This window comes from Enoplosus armatus, chromosome 20 (genome assembly GCF_043641665.1).
Source record: "Enoplosus armatus isolate fEnoArm2 chromosome 20, fEnoArm2.hap1, whole genome shotgun sequence".
NCBI lineage: Eukaryota > Metazoa > Chordata > Actinopteri > Centrarchiformes > Enoplosidae > Enoplosus > Enoplosus armatus.
The window spans coordinates 10,749,601-10,767,500 of NC_092199.1; the positions used below are offsets into that span (position 1 = coordinate 10,749,601).

The 17,900-nt window shown below is 41.8% G+C and overlaps 1 protein-coding gene across 1 annotated transcript; it reads right to left on the bottom strand.

Moving 5' to 3' along the window:
- Window positions 1–6: 6 nt before the first annotated feature.
- On the bottom strand, window positions 7–4,941 carry adprh (ADP-ribosylarginine hydrolase). The gene is made up of 8 exons (XM_070927081.1): window positions 4,653–4,941; window positions 4,235–4,349; window positions 3,891–3,999; window positions 3,438–3,536; window positions 3,254–3,359; window positions 1,826–2,092; window positions 1,277–1,491; window positions 7–713 (listed from the first exon to the last, which is right to left on the bottom strand). The coding sequence occupies exons 1-8, from the start codon at window positions 4,658–4,660 to the stop codon at window positions 565–567; spliced, it is 1,068 nt and encodes a 355-aa protein (XP_070783182.1). The 5' UTR covers window positions 4,661–4,941; the 3' UTR covers window positions 7–564.
- Between the last annotated feature and the right edge of the window lie 12,959 nt (window positions 4,942–17,900).

The window sequence follows — 17,900 nt, forward strand, 5'->3', positions numbered from 1 at the left end:
GTTTTAATTCATTGTATCATTGATTGTGCTTGTCTGGAGTATTGCAGACAGTTTTGCTCTGCACTGCTTGAAGTAACAGTTTACAACTCTAATGAGACACAGAAATGTATTTTTCATTAGACAATAACATGAGCACATTTAATTTGAAGCTCACTAAGCATTTGCTATTATGTCAGGCTGACAAAACGGAGTAATTACCTCCTAGGGGACTTTTTGTATTCTCCTCACATTCTCATTAGTTTGAATTCGTTCCACTCAGTGGTGCAACCCTGCATGTTAATTTAAAATGGTCACTAGAGGGACCCCTCTTTATACACCAGCCTCAATACCATGAGGCACACAGTCCTTGTTGTGGCAGAGATGACTCTTTGGGTTAGTGGGACACTGCTTCTCCTTCAGGCAAGCATGACAGCACACTTTGTGGCTATGTGACAGCACTCTAGATCGATGTACTACCAAGCGCACCAACTAGCTCTACGTCAATGTGTCAGAGTGCGTGGCCTAGTTTCCCCCTCAGTGCAAGATGTTTGGACACTGTCAGTGTAGCAGACTGTGGTGGCCTTCTCAGAGTGACAGGGCGTAGAGTTGCTCTGCGCTGCGCTCCAGTCGGTCTCTGTACTCCAGGTTGGAGTAGTTGCCTTCAGGGACCCCTTGGGTGCCGTAGAGGAGACCCCAGCAGCAGCAGGCAATCACTGCCGTGCTGTCACTGTCGCCTGGGCAGGAACAAAAGCAGATCAGAACTTTAAAGCAGCTCTAATCCTTATTTTCATATTATACAGTTTAAATGATGTGAGTGTACGGTGAATGGGGTAATTCGTAGTGATGAACCCACAGAAAAACTCCCTTTGGCTACGAAGCACAAAGTTAGTGACAAGCTGGTGAACACAGTGGTGCATTTAGCAGCTATAAAAAGACAGATATTTTCCTCAGGATTTGGTGGAGATCAAAAACAAAAGAGTGAATATTGGTCAGGTGGCCAGAAAGACGACTCCACGTGCCCTGACTCTACATCAGAATGAGAATCAGAATCAGATCAGATAGATGTTGGGAAAACACCTCTGTTTAAAACAAGGAGAGGAATGTCTGCAAAGAGATGTGAAATGATTAACTTCACCAGGGTTATGAGTAGAAGTGCTCTGATTATCTAAACCAGAACACTGGTTTTAGGAAGTGGACCAGGCGGTGTTTGAGATTTGATGAGATTAAGGTTAGGGCAGGACTTCCCTGTCAGCCTAAAAGATCCATAAGAATGCCAAAAAAATACATTATCTCTGACCTCCATGGAAGCCCGCTCTGCTCATCAGCTCCTCCCAGTCTGAACCCGCCCCCAGCAGGGCGTCCAGCGCTATCATCGGAGCATCGTGGCCGCTGCGTCCAGCCCAGCCCGACAGGCTGAAGCTCTTGTAGGCTTCGTCTCTCTCAGCTGGGCCGTAGGAGGAGGGCCAAATCGGAGGCCCCACCCCGTTAGAGATGCCCCTCACATCCAGGTACCTGTGGACAGAGGTAAGAGATTTTCCTGACAATGCACACTATCCTCCAGTGTACCATGTTTCTGCAGATGTCAAAGAAGTAATGAATCATTTTAAAGTTCATAGACATCCTGACTCTGAGGTGAGATGGATCCTATATTGTCATCAGCAGCAACACTTTAGAATAAAATGAGCTAAGTGCTGCTGAACTGAACCTGACCAGTGACATTTAAGTACAAATCTCATGCATTCATGTATTAACCTTGAGACTGAAATAAGTTAATAGAAAGTTGCCATTGTTGGGAACCTGAATTTGACATGACAGCCTAACAAAGCCTGATCTCAGCATCTCATACCACTGCCACTTGTCACAGAAGTAGCCCCAGTCTCTCTCCGTCTCCTCCACCGCAAAGCCTCGACCTTGAACAAAGCTCTTTGCTATTGGACAGGCCTCATTGATCAGGCCCAGACCCCAAGTCGTGATTGGCCTGCGTTGGACGGCGTACGCAGTGAAAAGGGCCGATGCCACGGCTCCCAGGAAACCAGTGGGGTGAGGGTGGGTCATCCTGCCTGTCTCCATGGCAACCGCCACCAATGACAACAGCTGGTCAGGCTTTGGATACCTGGTGAGGGCAAAGTATTAATATCCTTATGAACATTTATTAGGGAGGATATTTAGCTGAAGTTGTCTCCATAAACCGACTGACGTCCATCACACTGTGAAATATGTTTAAGCATTCTGGACAGCTGGATACAAATTATGTTTGCAGTAATTACTTCTTTTCAGGCTTTAATTGACTCTAAATAATGTTTTTACTGGTCCTGGCTCATGTTTTAACCCTGGAACTCCTTTATTTATTTGTTATTTTCTGCTTTGTGATCAAAGAAGGTATTCCACTGTTGTGTTTATTTTAAATTACTTTGGATAAGAGCAGCAGCTACGTGCTTCAACTGTAAATCTAAACGTGAAATGTTCGATGTCACGATTTCTTTGTGTCATTGGGTGACAACACCAACTTCCATTGTGGATTTTTAATAATACTTCTTAATTAACTTTTTTTTATTGAGCCTCCTCTCAACTTGGGATCTGGGAAACCCATTTTACGGATTTAACAATAAGATTTTAGGTCCTGAAAACCAAAGTGAGGAAATTCATTCACACTTAGTTACTGTCTCTGAAATACTGTGAGTAAGTCAGGAACCTCAGAGTTATTTTGGACTCTGACCTTTACTTTGAAAGTCACGTCAGTAACATAAGAAGGGCAACTCTTTATCACTTTAAAAACATTTATTTATATATCAAGCTGATTTTGAGAAACTTGTTGGTGGGACTACTGTCATGCTCTCTCTGCTGCCTGATGACTTCAGATCTGCCATCACTGTTTCCACATTCAAAAGCAAACTGAACACTGCACTTACTGAATGTCTGTGTCTGAGGGTGGAGTCTGGGTTCTTTACCGTCTTTGGGTGGATGGGTGTTTACACATGCATTTTAACGTACAGCACATTGAGTTTACTTGTAAAGAAAGGTGCTACATCAATAAATGTCAAAAAACAAAAACAAAACCCCACTTAAATCAATTTGTAACATATTTCCTTTCCTCTTCTTATCCCTCAGTTAGTCATTAAGATGCCCCATACCTGCTCAGGAAAGCAGCACTGCAAGGTCATTGCCAAGTAAACAAATGATAACCAAACCCATGGAGGGGCTCAGGCGAAACACAGAACATTGAAACTGGAATGCATAAGGATTAGACTGAGTTATTATGTATTGTGTGTCTTACCTGAGGCCAATGCACATGGACCTCATGGCCGCTCCACAGCCCGTCCCTTCTGGGTTATAGGACACTCTGTAGCCCCCTTCAACTCCAGGCTTCAGCTGGGAGACTCCTAAAAGAGCGAATGGGAGTCAGAACTCTGCTATCGCTACCAATAAATGTGATGTGATTTTGAAATAAAGAGTCTCACCCAGAATACTTGAGGGCCCTGGTTTCCTCCCGTCCATGTCTTTCATCCCCTCCACATATCTAGCAGCCACCTCATGCAGGAGCTCCTCCCCCGTCTTCCCTACGAGGGAGACAAGTTGTTCAAATGGCAGACGCTGTCCATATTATCTTTTTAAAAGGATCTGTTAACAAGACTCGTGTTCGCTTTATCAAAGGTCAAGTTGAATTTCTAACATTTTCCTTCCACTTGTGCAGAGCCATAATAGAGCACCAAATCAAGGCAAGGCTGGAAATTAGATTTAACCTTTAGCTGGGGCTCATGAGGAGGAGGGTGACGCGTGTGTTCTGATGAGGCCTCATCAGAACAGCACTGACTATCAGATCAATCCAATCAATTCATTGCGTGAAGCAAAATAAGCAAAGGAGAGACAGAAACCAGAGAGAGCAAATGGGTTCAATGTCATTTTGACCTCACCAGTTGCCAGCCCCTCAGCCGTTGCCAGATGCAGAACTGTGTCGTCGCTCACTGGCCAGTCAGGGAGCTCAGCCTTGATGTTCTTCAGACCACCAAGCTCCTTCAGCTCCTGCAAGGACAGAGAGGACAAAGGCTAGACATTGAGAAGTGGTCTAGCTTCATCACAAACTCAGCCCGTCAGTTATTATTTAGTATAGAACTAGATCATGTACACAGATTGATCCTTATTCTTTCTCTCAGTGAAACTTACTGGGCCCCCTGAAACCCTGTCTAGGACCCCTGGAGGCCCCCAGGCCAACTTTGCTGCATCATGACTTCTCTTTCCATGTCTGTCCTGCACTCACCTGGTGAATAGCTGGTCCCGACTCATTGTATTCCCACAGCTGGTTCCTGTATCCCAGAGCATCCCCGACACCACTCAGCAACATGGCTGCCTTATAGCGCTCCAGTGTAGCAGATCTGCTGGGACGAAGGGCGTAAAGAGACTATTACAAAATCATGGAAAGAAAAAGTAATACTGTACAGCATATGCAAACATATATGTACGTTGAGGTATAATCTTATACAAAGGTATATTACAAATGAATGCCCCCGTAAATAATGTTTTTTGTCATAATGTAACCATAAATTCAAACATCGATCAAACATATAAACAAGTCCGCTTAAACATCAGGTTACTCTCTGGCTTCATTTGAGAGTAGTTCGGGTAGAAATGTTGCACTTGCTGCAGGAAATCCTTCCTCCGTGCAGTTGCACCCTCACCGGTCCATTGCAGAGTGTCGTTCCCCGAAGTCAAGCTTCACCAGGCGGTCACACGCATACGTCGACACCGGGGCTGCAAACTGAAGTGCTGCGCGGTGCACACTCGCCGCTTGCGCTTATCTTCTTGTTTACAAGTTGAGTACAGTCCCAACTCAGGATGGCCTGTAGCAAACTCCTGCTTTCATTCACTAAAGTTACTGCACACTACTTTCCTAACCCGAGGCAGCAGGTTTGGACTCCCTGAAAACGTGGGAGCTAAAAAAAGACGCAGCGGAAAACCAATTTTAGAAGCCTGCTTTCCAGCTGGCAACATGGAGGCAACGAAACAAATGGCAAAAGTTGTCTGAAACAACTGAATAATCATTGACTCGTTGTCGTCATTTTGCTAAAAAATACTAAATACTTAAGTATACAGTTCTATAATTATATAGTTCTCTATCTGCTTGTTACAACACAGCTAATAAAACATAATGTGTCATTTGTAATTACGATTCAATGATAAATTCACTCATGCCTTTCCAAAAATATAATTTCATGACTTCCATGTAGTGGCTACAGTGCAGTTTGTCCAAAAGTAACAGAGTTAGCAAATTAGCTCCATACTTTAATAACTGAATATGAAATTAGCTTGAAAATACGGAAATATAATAATAATAATAATAATAATAATGGTCATATTCAGAGAAACAAGAGACAAGTGCAGACTTATGCTAACAGCTCTAGAAGCTGCTCACCATGCTAACATACTGATGCCAGGCAGGTATAATGCTGTTTGCCATATTCACCATCATAGCTTAGTGTGTTAGCATGGTAACATTTGCTAATTAGCACTAAAGTCGAAGCATAGGGCTGATAAGGCTGATGGGAATGTCATTACTTTTGCAGGTATTTACACTAGTCGGAAACCAAATTGAAAATGTGACCTTGATACAAAGCTGAAGGATCACCAAAGGTAATTCATCCAGTGGGGAACATGAATGTCTCCGGCATTTCATGGAAATCTAATTTAATTGAGATATTTCAGTTCGGACGAAAGTGGTGGACCAACCAAGCAACAGACCGACATTGCCATCCAAAGCCATATGAAGCCAGCATGGCTGTTTAATTATTGTTGAGGTTGGCCATGTATTTGTTGCTATTGAGGTTAGGAGAAGAATTGATCTCATGCGCTGTAAGGTACATAGATAGTTCACGTAAAGCAAGTCACTGTCACTGTCGGCACAGTTTTCAACATTCAGGTATCATTTTCGCTTGTTGGACCTGAAAACAAAATAATTCAATGAAAGGAGCTAAAAAGGTCCATGGAGCTACAGAGGAGTGGTGATTCCCAGTAGAACTGGCAGGATTCGCATCCTTAGGACATCCTTAGCCTTCGGCTATTTGCCATCCTTTCTGACAAACTTTAATAAATCAATGAGTCTGTTCCATCCCTCTCTGTCTCTGTCTGTCTCTCATGAGCCTCTAATGCTACTATTCTATCCCTGATGTCTTTCTGACCAGATGCTGAACTCTGTGTAACCCATGGCAGGATAATCCAGGCAGATCACAGCCTGAGTCCCTCCTCTGCTCTCCCCTGCTGGCACTGTCACCTCTACACCCAGGTGAGATCAATACACTTCTTTATCCAATCATTTCTAAATAAGGTTCAACACAGAACTTTCATCCAATGATTTTATCCAACGGAGGATGTTCAGTTTGGGCTAAATAAAAGTCATATTTAGCTCTTGTTGTCAGCTTGAAAGAATTAACCCGAAGCCTGTTAAAGGAATAGTTCAACATTATGGGAAATACGCTTATATTCACTTTCTTTCAAGAGGAAGATGATAAGATCGATACCACTCATGTCTGACTGTAAATATGTATGTAATGTAGCTAGAGCTAGGAGACAGTTAGCTTAGGAGACAGTTAGCATAAAGACTTAATTGATAAAATAAAAGGAAAGCTTGACATACATGACAAAATATGGACACTTTATGTAAACTTTATTAGTAATCTTTAAATAAGTGGGTAGGCTTGCTTGGGGGGTGACCCCATACCATGTATTGTTTCTGGAGTGTCCCCACTGTTTGCAAACTTATTAATACTAGTTTAATTTGCAATTTTATTTTTCTGTAGCTGCACCCCTAGGATTGTTTTGTCTCTCCTGTTTGTCTTGCCCTGTCTGTTTGAGGGCATCCAACATAGATATAAAAAGTGTACACATAGTACTGATTCTCACTCCATCGGGGTGGGTCTGGGATAGGGCGTGGTCCTCACAGTGACCCAACTACAACTCTGTCGGAGAGGAGGTGAAGAGGGGGTGCGACGCTGTGGATTATTGAAATGCATATAATAGTTTCTGGACAGCAATTGAGATATATCAGGCAATCGCTACACATGCAATAATGGTAAGGATCAATTCATTGTTGGTTTTGGTGTTTTCATGGGATTTGTTAACAAAAATAAAAACTAAAAGCTAAAAAATAATGTTTCCTAATCAGTGTAGTTCTTATAACGGATCCATGTAGAGAAGCAATGAAGAAAATAGAGCCGTATTATTCTTTATGATCACAATAGAATGAAGACGTTACTGGAGCAACAGAACTCTGCTGCACTCACTTAGTTCAGATCAACAGATCAAGACTTAAAACACATAACAGCACCTGCCGTTTGTCCTAGGAGACAAACTATTTTTCAGAAATACGTATTTACGTAAATATTTAGTTTTACAAGCCAGTTCCCTGAAAGAAAAGTAAGTCTATATCCTGTACATAATACCATTCCTCAATAATCTTGTATAGGGCTCCCCAGTAGCTCACCTGGCAGAGCGGGCGTCCCATATACAAAGGGCTGAGTCCTTACTGATTAATTTGTCTGATCTATTTAGTGAAAATGGATGGAAGAGGAGACGGAGACCACAATGGTAGAAATCGTAAGTACTTGGTTTTTCATTTTACACAGACCTCTCAGATGTACAGTTTTATCAAAAGTTATTTAAGGGTTTAAGTTAGTTACGGGAGACTCATTTACGGTTCAATTCTTTGGATGGTAATGGTAATATACCCTAACTGAACTTGCAGGCCCGCAGTTTCCCTTGTGGTTTTTTCCAAGAGGCAATTGGCCACCAGCCGATCAACCTCACGCTGGACTCATTGCCTGGATTGAATTTCTCATGCATCATGAAGTAGAAGAGTTTGGCTTTCTTTTGGTACTGGAGGTGGAACTTGCCAACATTGAAAACCTTGACAACGTTGACAACCATGAAAACCATGGCAACAATGAAAACCATGACAACGTTGACAACCTCGACCACAACATCAGCAACGACAATGTAGATGACAATACTGACAACATTGACAATGACATTGATGTTCACAACAATAGTGAAAGCGCAGAAAACGCTGATGCTAGTGGTAGTGCTAGTGCTGGGGTTGAGGTTGCCGTTGGAGTCAACCAGGATGTAGAAGAAGAAGGGCCGCTGCCGGGAGGTTCCAGGAGGAGGTCAGGAGAAGAGGATGACCAGGATGTTGAGGAGAGAAGCAGTAAACAATACAGATGGTGGGATGAGTTTTCTGAAAGCAGCGTTTACTGCACTTCTGACAGTGACACTGACAGCGCTGACTGTGAAGATTTCAACAAGAATACTGAAAATAGTCCAGTCGAACATGCGGGTGTTGAGGTTTCTGAAGAAGACCCTCTGCCTGGTCCATCCAGGAAACGGTCAAGAAAGCGCGATAAAGTAGAAGATGAGAGAAGCAGCAAAATATCAAGACAGTGTTACGAGTTGGCTGACAGCAACTCTGCCACTGATACACTCAGAACTGGCCACGATCTTGCTCACAGTAGTAGCAACATTGATCTGGCTGAAGGTGCAGGTGCTGCGGATGAGACTGGGGAGGAAGTCGACCAGCAGGTGGAGGAGGACGACCCACAGCCAGGTGGCTCCAGGAAGAGATGAAGAAAAGGAGAGGAGAGGTAGCAAATGATCAAAACATTAAGATGAGACACCAAAGACTGACGCCTGCAGTGAGATTTTAAATATGTGCTGACAGGGTTAGCCCCTTTCCGGCATCCTTTTAGTTCCTCATCTCTTTATAGTAATGTCTTACAAAAATTACATAACATAATACTTGTACATACATATACAGTAAATCAGGCGATGGGTAAGACACACAGTGTCTTTGAGCAAGACACTGAACCCTAGGTTGCTCCTGATGGACATAATGACAATAATAATAATAAAGTTAAAATTTAAATAACTGTCCAAACATCATGTAATGATTGACCCAGTGGGGTTGAAGAGGTTATTAATTACCAATGAATCCAGAGTCCAGTCGGCCTTGTTCCTGTGCCAGATTAGATCAGTTAATTGATACTTACATACAGCAAAACAGGAGCTCACTCAGGTGCCTCATTTGTGTGGAATAGTTTGACACAAAACTAATGAAGGAAGTTCATGGTGTAAATCTCACTGAGGTATGAGCTGCTTTAAAACAAGCCCTTTTAAAAGAGAAAGACATTCATGAAAATTGGTTGTATTCAACCCAGAATCACTCATTTATTTTTTTAGATTTCACACACAGTGCAGGTTGTACCCAGTGCACAGGAAGAGAGCTGCTTTGAATTTCCCTGGGATTCCAGATGTGATCTTTGCATGTTTGACACAGATCTGGATTGGAGTTCGTGCAGCAGGGTGGCAACGTGAGCATGAGGACCATCGTTCCACCAGCGGACTCGGCTTCAAGCTGCAGTGTCAGCAAGCATCCATCCTGCTAACATGTCCTTGAGTGAGAAACGGCTGTTTTGTATCTGATCCAGTGCTCTGACCTAAAGATGGAAGGAGAAAAAGTGCAAAGAAAATTCCCCTCCAGGGACCAATAAAGCATTACATCACATTAAAATCAAGTTTTGGATCCTAGCTCCAGCTTTAGGTGGCTCTAGGATCTTCTCTCCACAGGGTGGCATGGTTTCACTATAACACACAAACAGTTGCTTTGAAACAGACTTAGTGATTGACGCTGGCAGCTGGTGGATCCTGATGCCAGACAGTGATTCCCAATGGCTGATGCACATGGTCAGTCTTCGCTACCAGACGATTATCATCAAAGGGAAATTGCAGATTGTGGAGGGAGCTGACATATCAGGAGAGAGGCGGCCTGGAGGCTATTTGTCACATGAGTTGTCAGGAGCCATAAAGGCAGATGGCGACCAGAGCCGGCGAGGGGCAGAGTGGTGAAAGTGGTGAAACAAATGATCCATGTGCAGATATGCCTGGGCGGACAGCGGTGGTGCCTACAGTTTCAGACATTGTCACTATATCACTATTGTTGTAGCGGAGGGACCTTGGTGTATTGTGAGCATGTGTGATTGAGTATGAGTGCTCCAAAGAGGATGAGAAAACATATGACTGCATCAGTGACATCAAACTGATCTCACACCAAGACTGTTCAGTCCAGGTTCCAAAGAGCCATATTGATTAGCTGCTCATAACGCTCTAAATGAAAGGAATAGTTAGACATTTTGCGAAATAAGCTTATTTTCTTTCTTACCAAGAGTTAGATGAGATGATTGATACCACTCTCATGTGTGTCTGGTAAATATATATGGCTACAACCAGCCGCTGGTTATTTTAGCTTAGCATAAAGACTGGAAATGGGGAAACAGCGAGCCTAGCCCTATCCAAAGGTAAAAAGAAATCCACCTACCAGCACCCCTAAAGCTCACGAATCAACATGTTCTGTCTTTTGTTTAGTCTGTAGTGTAAAACCGACACGTAGTAGTTTTACAGAGGATTGTGCGCCAGATTACAATATATCTTTTATATATATCTTATATATCAATTTGTCACTATGAGGCTGCCATGCAACCAGCAAAAACTTTTACTCTTCAGCTCAGATTACAAACAAGGTATAATGTATTAATTCATGAATTTTGGAAGAGCTGGTTGGCGACCAGGCTAGCTGTTTCTCCCAGTTTCCAGTCTTCATGCTAAGCTAAGCTAACCATCTGCTGGCTGTGGCCTTAAATTCAATGGGCAGATATGAGAGTGGTATCGATCTTCTCATCAAATTCTTGTCAAGAATGCCAACAAGTGTGTTTCCCCAAAATATCAAACTCGTCTTTCAACTATTGTGTTGTTTATAACGTGTGTTGGATTAGCGTTTGCTGTGCTTGAAAACAGCAGTGCTATTATGGATGGTTATGGGTGCATTTGCAGGGACTCACACCTCAACAAAAGACCATTACCCTAAAACCTGCATGAATTATAAATGTATGTATTTCCATACTCCTGAAAGTGCTTTGGAGACTGGAAACTGTATATTTGTAGAAGCCCATTATGCCGTTGCACTGCAGCCAAACCAAACAGCATCAAAGATATCCCCCCACTCGCCACTGCTAATTATCAAGCCAGAGACATTTCTCCTCATGTGATTATAATGTTTTTTAAATTGCCCCCTTTGGCACAGTTGAGCTTCCAGTATGCAACACTGCTTCTCCACTGGGGTGGTTAGTTTAGTTCTGCTTGGCGACAGGCAGAAGGTACAGTAAGCTTGACTCAGCCTGACAAACTTGCTCCCAGGTTGCCTCTCAGGGATGAGGGATGGAGTGGAAGAATATATCACATGGATGTTGGGGTGATGTGTTGGCAGATACCACTGCCTGAAAGGAGCATGGGCGATGCCGCTTTGCTCCCTTCTTCCTATTGGATGAGACACTCTGCCCTTTTTTCTACCTTAAACATTGACCAATTTCACACATACATCATCAATGTACCAACGTGGAGGTGTTTGAAGTATTCTAGTATATCTTTTTAGTAACATCCAGCCTTTTTCTCAAAGATGTAGACAACTGCACAAGATATCGATACATTTATTTCGCAGACTACATTGATAATTCATCGTTTTAGTCATTTTTTAAAGCAAAAAAAACCCCAAATATTCTTGTTGCAGCTTCTCCAATGTGAGTATTTCATGTTTTTTTTCTTTGTCATATATGAAAGTAAACCGAATATTTTTGGGGTCTTGGACTCTTGGTCAGATAAAACAAGAAATTTAAAAACATCACCATGGAATCCAGGAGGGTAAATTAGGCATTTGTCTTATTTTCTGACATTTATAGCCCAAATGATCAATTCATTAATCAAGAAAGAAAGAAAAACAGATTAATCGATAATGGTAATAATCATTAGAAGTATTTACATTTGGGGGCTGGAGCCAGAGAATTACTTTACTATCAAAATAGTTGAAGCTTGTTTTTGTCCTGTTGATTCATTAGTCGACTATTGTTTCAGCTCATTTCATTGTTCAGCCCTAGTTTGGTTAAAAATATTGTCACTATGACCCATCGCTACTCCTACTACTGTCAAAACATACTGGAAAAAGAAATGGAGGAGACATCTCGTCATATCTCCCTGCTGTTCTGCCCCTCATCTAACATCATAAACCCTCTTGTAAAATTGCTCTTGTCAGAAATGGCATTAGTGTTGACTGTTGGGTCCCATGATGGTTAAGGAGATGGTTGGGTGGTCGGAGGAGGAGCTAACAAGCTTTCATCAGAGTACCAGTTGGAGCGACCATCGTCATTCTCCCCCGAGGCTCCCTCTCAAAAATACCCTCTCGACCTCCTCACCCGGCACCCCCATCCACACCCTCACCCCCACCCCACCTTGCGGTGGGCTACGATACCCGAGTGCTATTACAAGTTCCAGTGTTGCCTAGCAACTGGCTGGTGGATTACAATTGGGACTGTACATGGTGGAGATTTAACACTGTTTATGGGGGTGTCAGCGTGTGTGCACATGTGTGTGCATGGAGGCAGAGGGAACTAGTGTCTGAGTGAGTGAATAGTGTGTGTGTGTGTGTGTGTGTGTGTGCGTGCATATGGGAATCTGTAATGACTGACGTGGATGTGTCATCAGTGCCCTGTTTCTCCTGCAGCTTCCAGTTAATATTCTGTAGACTTGGCCTCACAGTGATGGTTATATCAAAATGGTCCGATGTCACCAGGTGTTTGTCTTGTAAGTCTTTGGACATATTCAGTTTCACTGCTGCTGGGATTGCAGGTTGATGTCACGGTTGACAAGCTTTAAAACATAAACAGGACATTTTGAGAAATGCACTTATTTGGTTTCTTTCCGTGAAGTAGATGAAAAGATTAATACCACTCACAAACTTGTCTGTTAGACATGAAGCTAAAGCAGTGCGACATTTAGCTTAGCTTAGCATAAAGACTGGACACTATGGACATATACTATCCTTATCTAAATATATGGATTAACGTTATTAACGTAGTTACAAATGTCAATGGGATTTTGAATGAGTTTTTATTACTTCTGGAACAGAACCCAGAACTTCTGGCTTTACTTTGGCTCTCTTGGGGGGGGGTTTACGTGTCGGACCAACTGTTCAGAGTCAGGGGAGACTGACTAATTCTGACATAAATCTTAATTTATTAGAGCACAGCTCTCTATGTCAGTCTGGCTCAGAGATTTGTCCTGTGAGCTTTGCTATGAAAGCATAAGTGCACTACTGGATAATGAAAGGTCACTCTTGAAGTTAATGTTCCAGGCATCACTTGACTTGGCTGTCGTCTGACAGACTAATTCAGTTGTTTCTGAAGAGCCATTACTCCTAAAACTGGTAAATCCTGATCGGAAAGCTTGATAGTGTTTTGCTTGAACTTACTGTCTTCTCGTTTGTCTTATTTTCTCACCTTTAAATTTGACACTTAAACATGTGTGCGTTGTTTAACATCTGAAGTTGGTTAATAATAGATGAGGGTGAGGAGTAAATGCAAAGGAATGCTGGTTGCATGATGTTTGTAAGGAATATATTTTCTAGATGGCTGTTCTGAATATTCATGTGTTATTGTCCTCATGAAGTAAAATGTTTCACAGTAAACTACATAACACATTAACGGCTCGTCTCTCCTCAACAAAGGCACTCATGTTTTTTCCAATAAATCCTGAATTTCAAAAGCGTTGTGGGAGTGAAGGAGGTGTCCCTGATATGTAAAATCAATATCTCAACGCAGCCGGAATAACTTCAGTCTCCTCAGTGATGCATTTTTTAGATGATTTGATTATTTGACTGTTTTCTGGTGAAGGCCTCTTTTATTCTCATATCCAGTCTTTCAGAGATTTCAGGAGATAAAAAAAGACAATTTAAATTCGCTGAAATTATCATGATAACTCTCAGCTTCGGAAACGTTTATCTGACAGCCCGTCTCTTCTTCATGCCATCCCTCCGTGTTTGTCATTCCTCCCCCTCTGTTTCTCTTTCCTGTTTTCCCCTATTTCTTTGTCCTTCTGCAGCCTTTCCTTCTATTCTCTGTTTCTTTCTCTTGCTCAAATTCATAATTCATTAACACCTCACTTTCAAACACTTCAACAGACATGCTGATTACAGACCCAAGCTTATGTCATGTAATAAAGCGACCCAGTAATTATGAAAAAAAACAGAACATCTCATGTCAAAATAATATTTTGTTAATGTTTATTAATCAAGTTGTACATAATTAGGGCCTTGTTCCATGCATGTTACTTTGCAGCCTGTCTGTCACTGCCTCAGTCTAAAATTAGCACGTGTCTGATATTTCCATATGAAATTAATTTAATCAGATGTCACCCTCTGATTAGAGCTTCAAACTGAAATCTGTTCAAGTCCTCTGAGGCTCTTGTTATCTCAATTCATACACTGAGACATAAATACTTTTTAATCTCCAGATACAAATTGCTACAAACAAAAAAAAAGTAATCTAAAATGAGATGCCTTACTGTCATTAGCATATATGTGGTTAGCGGTGACATATTTTCCCCTCTGCTGAAAAGTTAATGAAAACTTGTGTTTGGCCATGAACACTTCATTTTGAAGTTTGAATCAATTTTCATGTTTCAGCTTCCTGTGAAATGGTACAGCTTGAAGTACAGACTGCCTCTGTTTGACAGGCTGTTGGCCATGGCAGCAAGCCACTTTTTGTTCAAAATATTCAATAAAACAGCAAATTTTATTATATAGCCAAGCACGCCTCCTGTACAATGACTTTATGAAGACTGCAAACCAACCATCAGACTGAAAAATCTTCATTTTCAAATGCCCTTTCAAGCCTTTTTTGCATATCAATGTACTTTTAATAGAATTCAGTTTTGAATGTGGCTGGCTGCACATCACCTGAGGCTGTATGTATGCACTTTTGAGAGAGAGAAAAAAGAAAGCAAGTTGATGCCATGCTCCCATTTTTAGGGAACATTTCAGCACTTTACACTTTAGACACAGATTTAGACATTGCTGACATAACAGCTTGTCAGATTGCATTTTGTAAGCGAATGTAAACTGAGTGAGATTTAAATGATGCAAGACTTTAAAAACTCAAGATCTGTATAAATATTATGACGTGCGAAGTACAAATAGTACTGCACATTTCATCGTCTTTAATTATAACCACGGCACTAAATTAGATAAACAGAGCATGGCGCTGACACCTCCACAACTGCAGCTTGAGGCCATTTGTGATAAAACATGTACGCTTTGGATGAAATCAGCTTCATGAATATACTTTATACTATATTTTTTAAAATGTATATTAACAATTAATTAACTGCCTTTGGGCCCCACCTCTCCAGTGCAGTTCAAACGTGCATTTTAAACACTGTCCAGTGATTGAAGACGACCTGGAATCAACTTTTCAAGCATATTCTTTGAAATGAATCACTGGTTCTCAGCCTTTGTGGCTTGTGTCCCCTTAAAATGAAACGATTTCCCTCTTTGACCCCTTCTCACAGGTTTAAAAAGTCTATGAGTTGTTAGCAGTTCAACCAAAGTGATCTTCCCTTCTGAGATTGTTTTATTTAAATATTTTTAAAAGCTTGAAAGACAAAAACTCCCCAGTAATTAACAAGAAAATGAATTCTCTCCTTTCCTATTCAAGTCAAACTGAAATCAAAGTTAATTTGTGCTTGGCCATTGCAAATGTGTACCGTCTTTGATTTGAGCTCTCCCCGTGTTGCTCCGTGACTCCACAAGTTAGTCACTGCGTGTCATAATGTGATCACTACAACTGAACCCAGTGAAGAGAGACAGCTAATGCTAGCTAGAATCCCTCCTTTCTATAATGACAGAAGGACGGACGCATTACTGAGTGTGTGAGAACTGCCGATGGCTCAGCAGGTATGATTATAGTTTATATTTCCTTCCACAAAACGTATATGAATCATCTTGTGATCCGTCGGGTCTCTCTTGTGACCTCTTTGGGTGGTCTCGCGTTTCAGGTTGGGAACCACTGATATAAGTAGGAAAAAAAAAACTGACCCCATGTCAACATTTCCTGTGACACTTACAAAATCTGATCTCCAAGTAGTGTTTTTACACCGTTAAACAGTTACAGAGATAGATAACAATCTTTGAACTGCAGTCATTGGGGAAGGTGAGAAGCCATTACTGTCCAGTAAGGCTGAGCAATGGCAGTAATCCTGAATATCTGCCTCTCCTCAGTAATTTCCTCATTTGGTTCAATACGAAAATTAGCGAGCTGAAACAACCTGTGAAGTTAGGTTCATTCCTTCTTTTTTCCACAAAGGTTATGGTTTCTGTCACAGCCTGGGGGTCTTGTGTTTATTACGGATCTCCATGATATTGTTTTTTTTGTCAAACAGGGAAAAAAAACGGGAGGCTTTCTTTTCTTGCACACAAGATATTACTGTACATGACCGAATTAACTGTCGGCTCTGTTCCCCGCACAGTTTTAAGTACATGGTTATATCAACAGGCAGGGGAAGCTGTTGACATACTGTACACACACACACACACACACACACACACTGCAAACATAACACACATCCCTTCATCATGAGCAAACGTAAGTACACAGACACACAAACTTGCCTGTTGTTGTGGATCTGCACATTAGGCTGCAGGGTTCATAAGCTGCTGCACACTCATCTGCACACGTCACAGTCGGTCATGCACTCATGTAAACTTGTTCCCTGCCCTCCATGACTGTTCTAGCGGCTCGTCTCCATATGGCAGCCAAGGCCGCTCGCTGAGTGACTGTGCCGTCAAACGTCTCTCCAGTGTCTGTCGGTTTATCATCGCGCAGCATGTTTTCCTTGAGAAAAAAAAAACTTTAAATGAAACAGCTTTATATTTGTTCCTGTCCTTCCATCAGAACCAATTTGCACCTGCATGAGTGGATGTCTAATAATGTCTCCCTTTAGTCAGAAACTGTCTTGTCTCTGGATGTAAAGCTCCATAGGGGATGAGTTGGAAAAATAGAAAAGGTAACTGGGACAGCACCCAGGATGATTTGCAGTGAGTAAAAGCACATCCTATATGCAGTAATATAATATGAAGCTCATTTTGATGTTCAGTTCAGAGAGGCACATGCTTGAGGCTAAAACTTTGTGCTGTCTCCATTTATTGTTTCACACTCTCTTGACTGGACTTATGAAGTAATATAATAAAAGCGTGTATATTTTCCGCCTCGAGCATGTGCTTCCTCTGGGTCTTTATGGATTATCCACTCATTAGATGAAAGGAACAAACCCTGTGAAGACAGTTCCTTAGGTAGTCAGGACTTCATTGTGAATTCTCAGGTGTTTATCCTTCTTCTCACAAATTGACTAGATCGTCTCAAGTGATAAAAATTGTGTAAAGTGTTTGCTTGAATGGTATTAATCGACTAAATTAAGACAGGATACTCTGTTGCTGACATCCTCCCTCTCTGTATTTTTAGTTTTTTAGGCAAATATCAGTAATCCACTTTTGTGAGGCTTATTAATGACCTCTGTAGTTTTGGGCTCTGCAAAGAAATAAATGCAGTTTTAGAGCCCAGATTTGAATCTATGTGTTTCCTGAATGTGTTTTTTACAGTATGTCCTCAGCTCCCTTCCCTCCTCTACAACTTTAATCTTTATTTGGATGCAGTTTCCTCTTCTATCTGTTACTATCCGTTCCCGGCTGGCATCGCAACAACTGCTGTATTTCTTTATCCAATGTTGTTATCAGGCTCTTCCCTTTTCATTTCTAACATAAAGGCGTGCTAGCATTTCCATTTCACACGTTTATGGGCCTGTGAGTCATGCGATACATCAGGGTAGCTCATCTCAATGAGTGGTAATACTGAGGAAACAGTGCAGAAGTGTGCTGTGAAAAGCTTGAGTCCTTTTCTTTCCAGTTGGTACACGACGACCTTGCGGTCTCAATGGCTGAGAGTCAGAAAAAAGAGGACCTTGGAGATTGTTTCTTTTATTCTGCTCATTTTTGCCATTATTAT

Excerpts from the sequence above, each read along its gene's own strand:
- adprh (XM_070927081.1), bottom strand. Across the intron at positions 3,537-3,890 it reads GGCTGAGGGGCTGGCAACTG|GGAAGACGGGGGAGGAGCTC; the intron begins GTGAGGTCAAAA and ends TCTCCCTCGTAG. Across the intron at positions 3,360-3,437 it reads AGGGCCCTCAAGTATTCTGG|GAGTCTCCCAGCTGAAGCCT; the intron begins GTGAGACTCTTT and ends TCGCTCTTTTAG.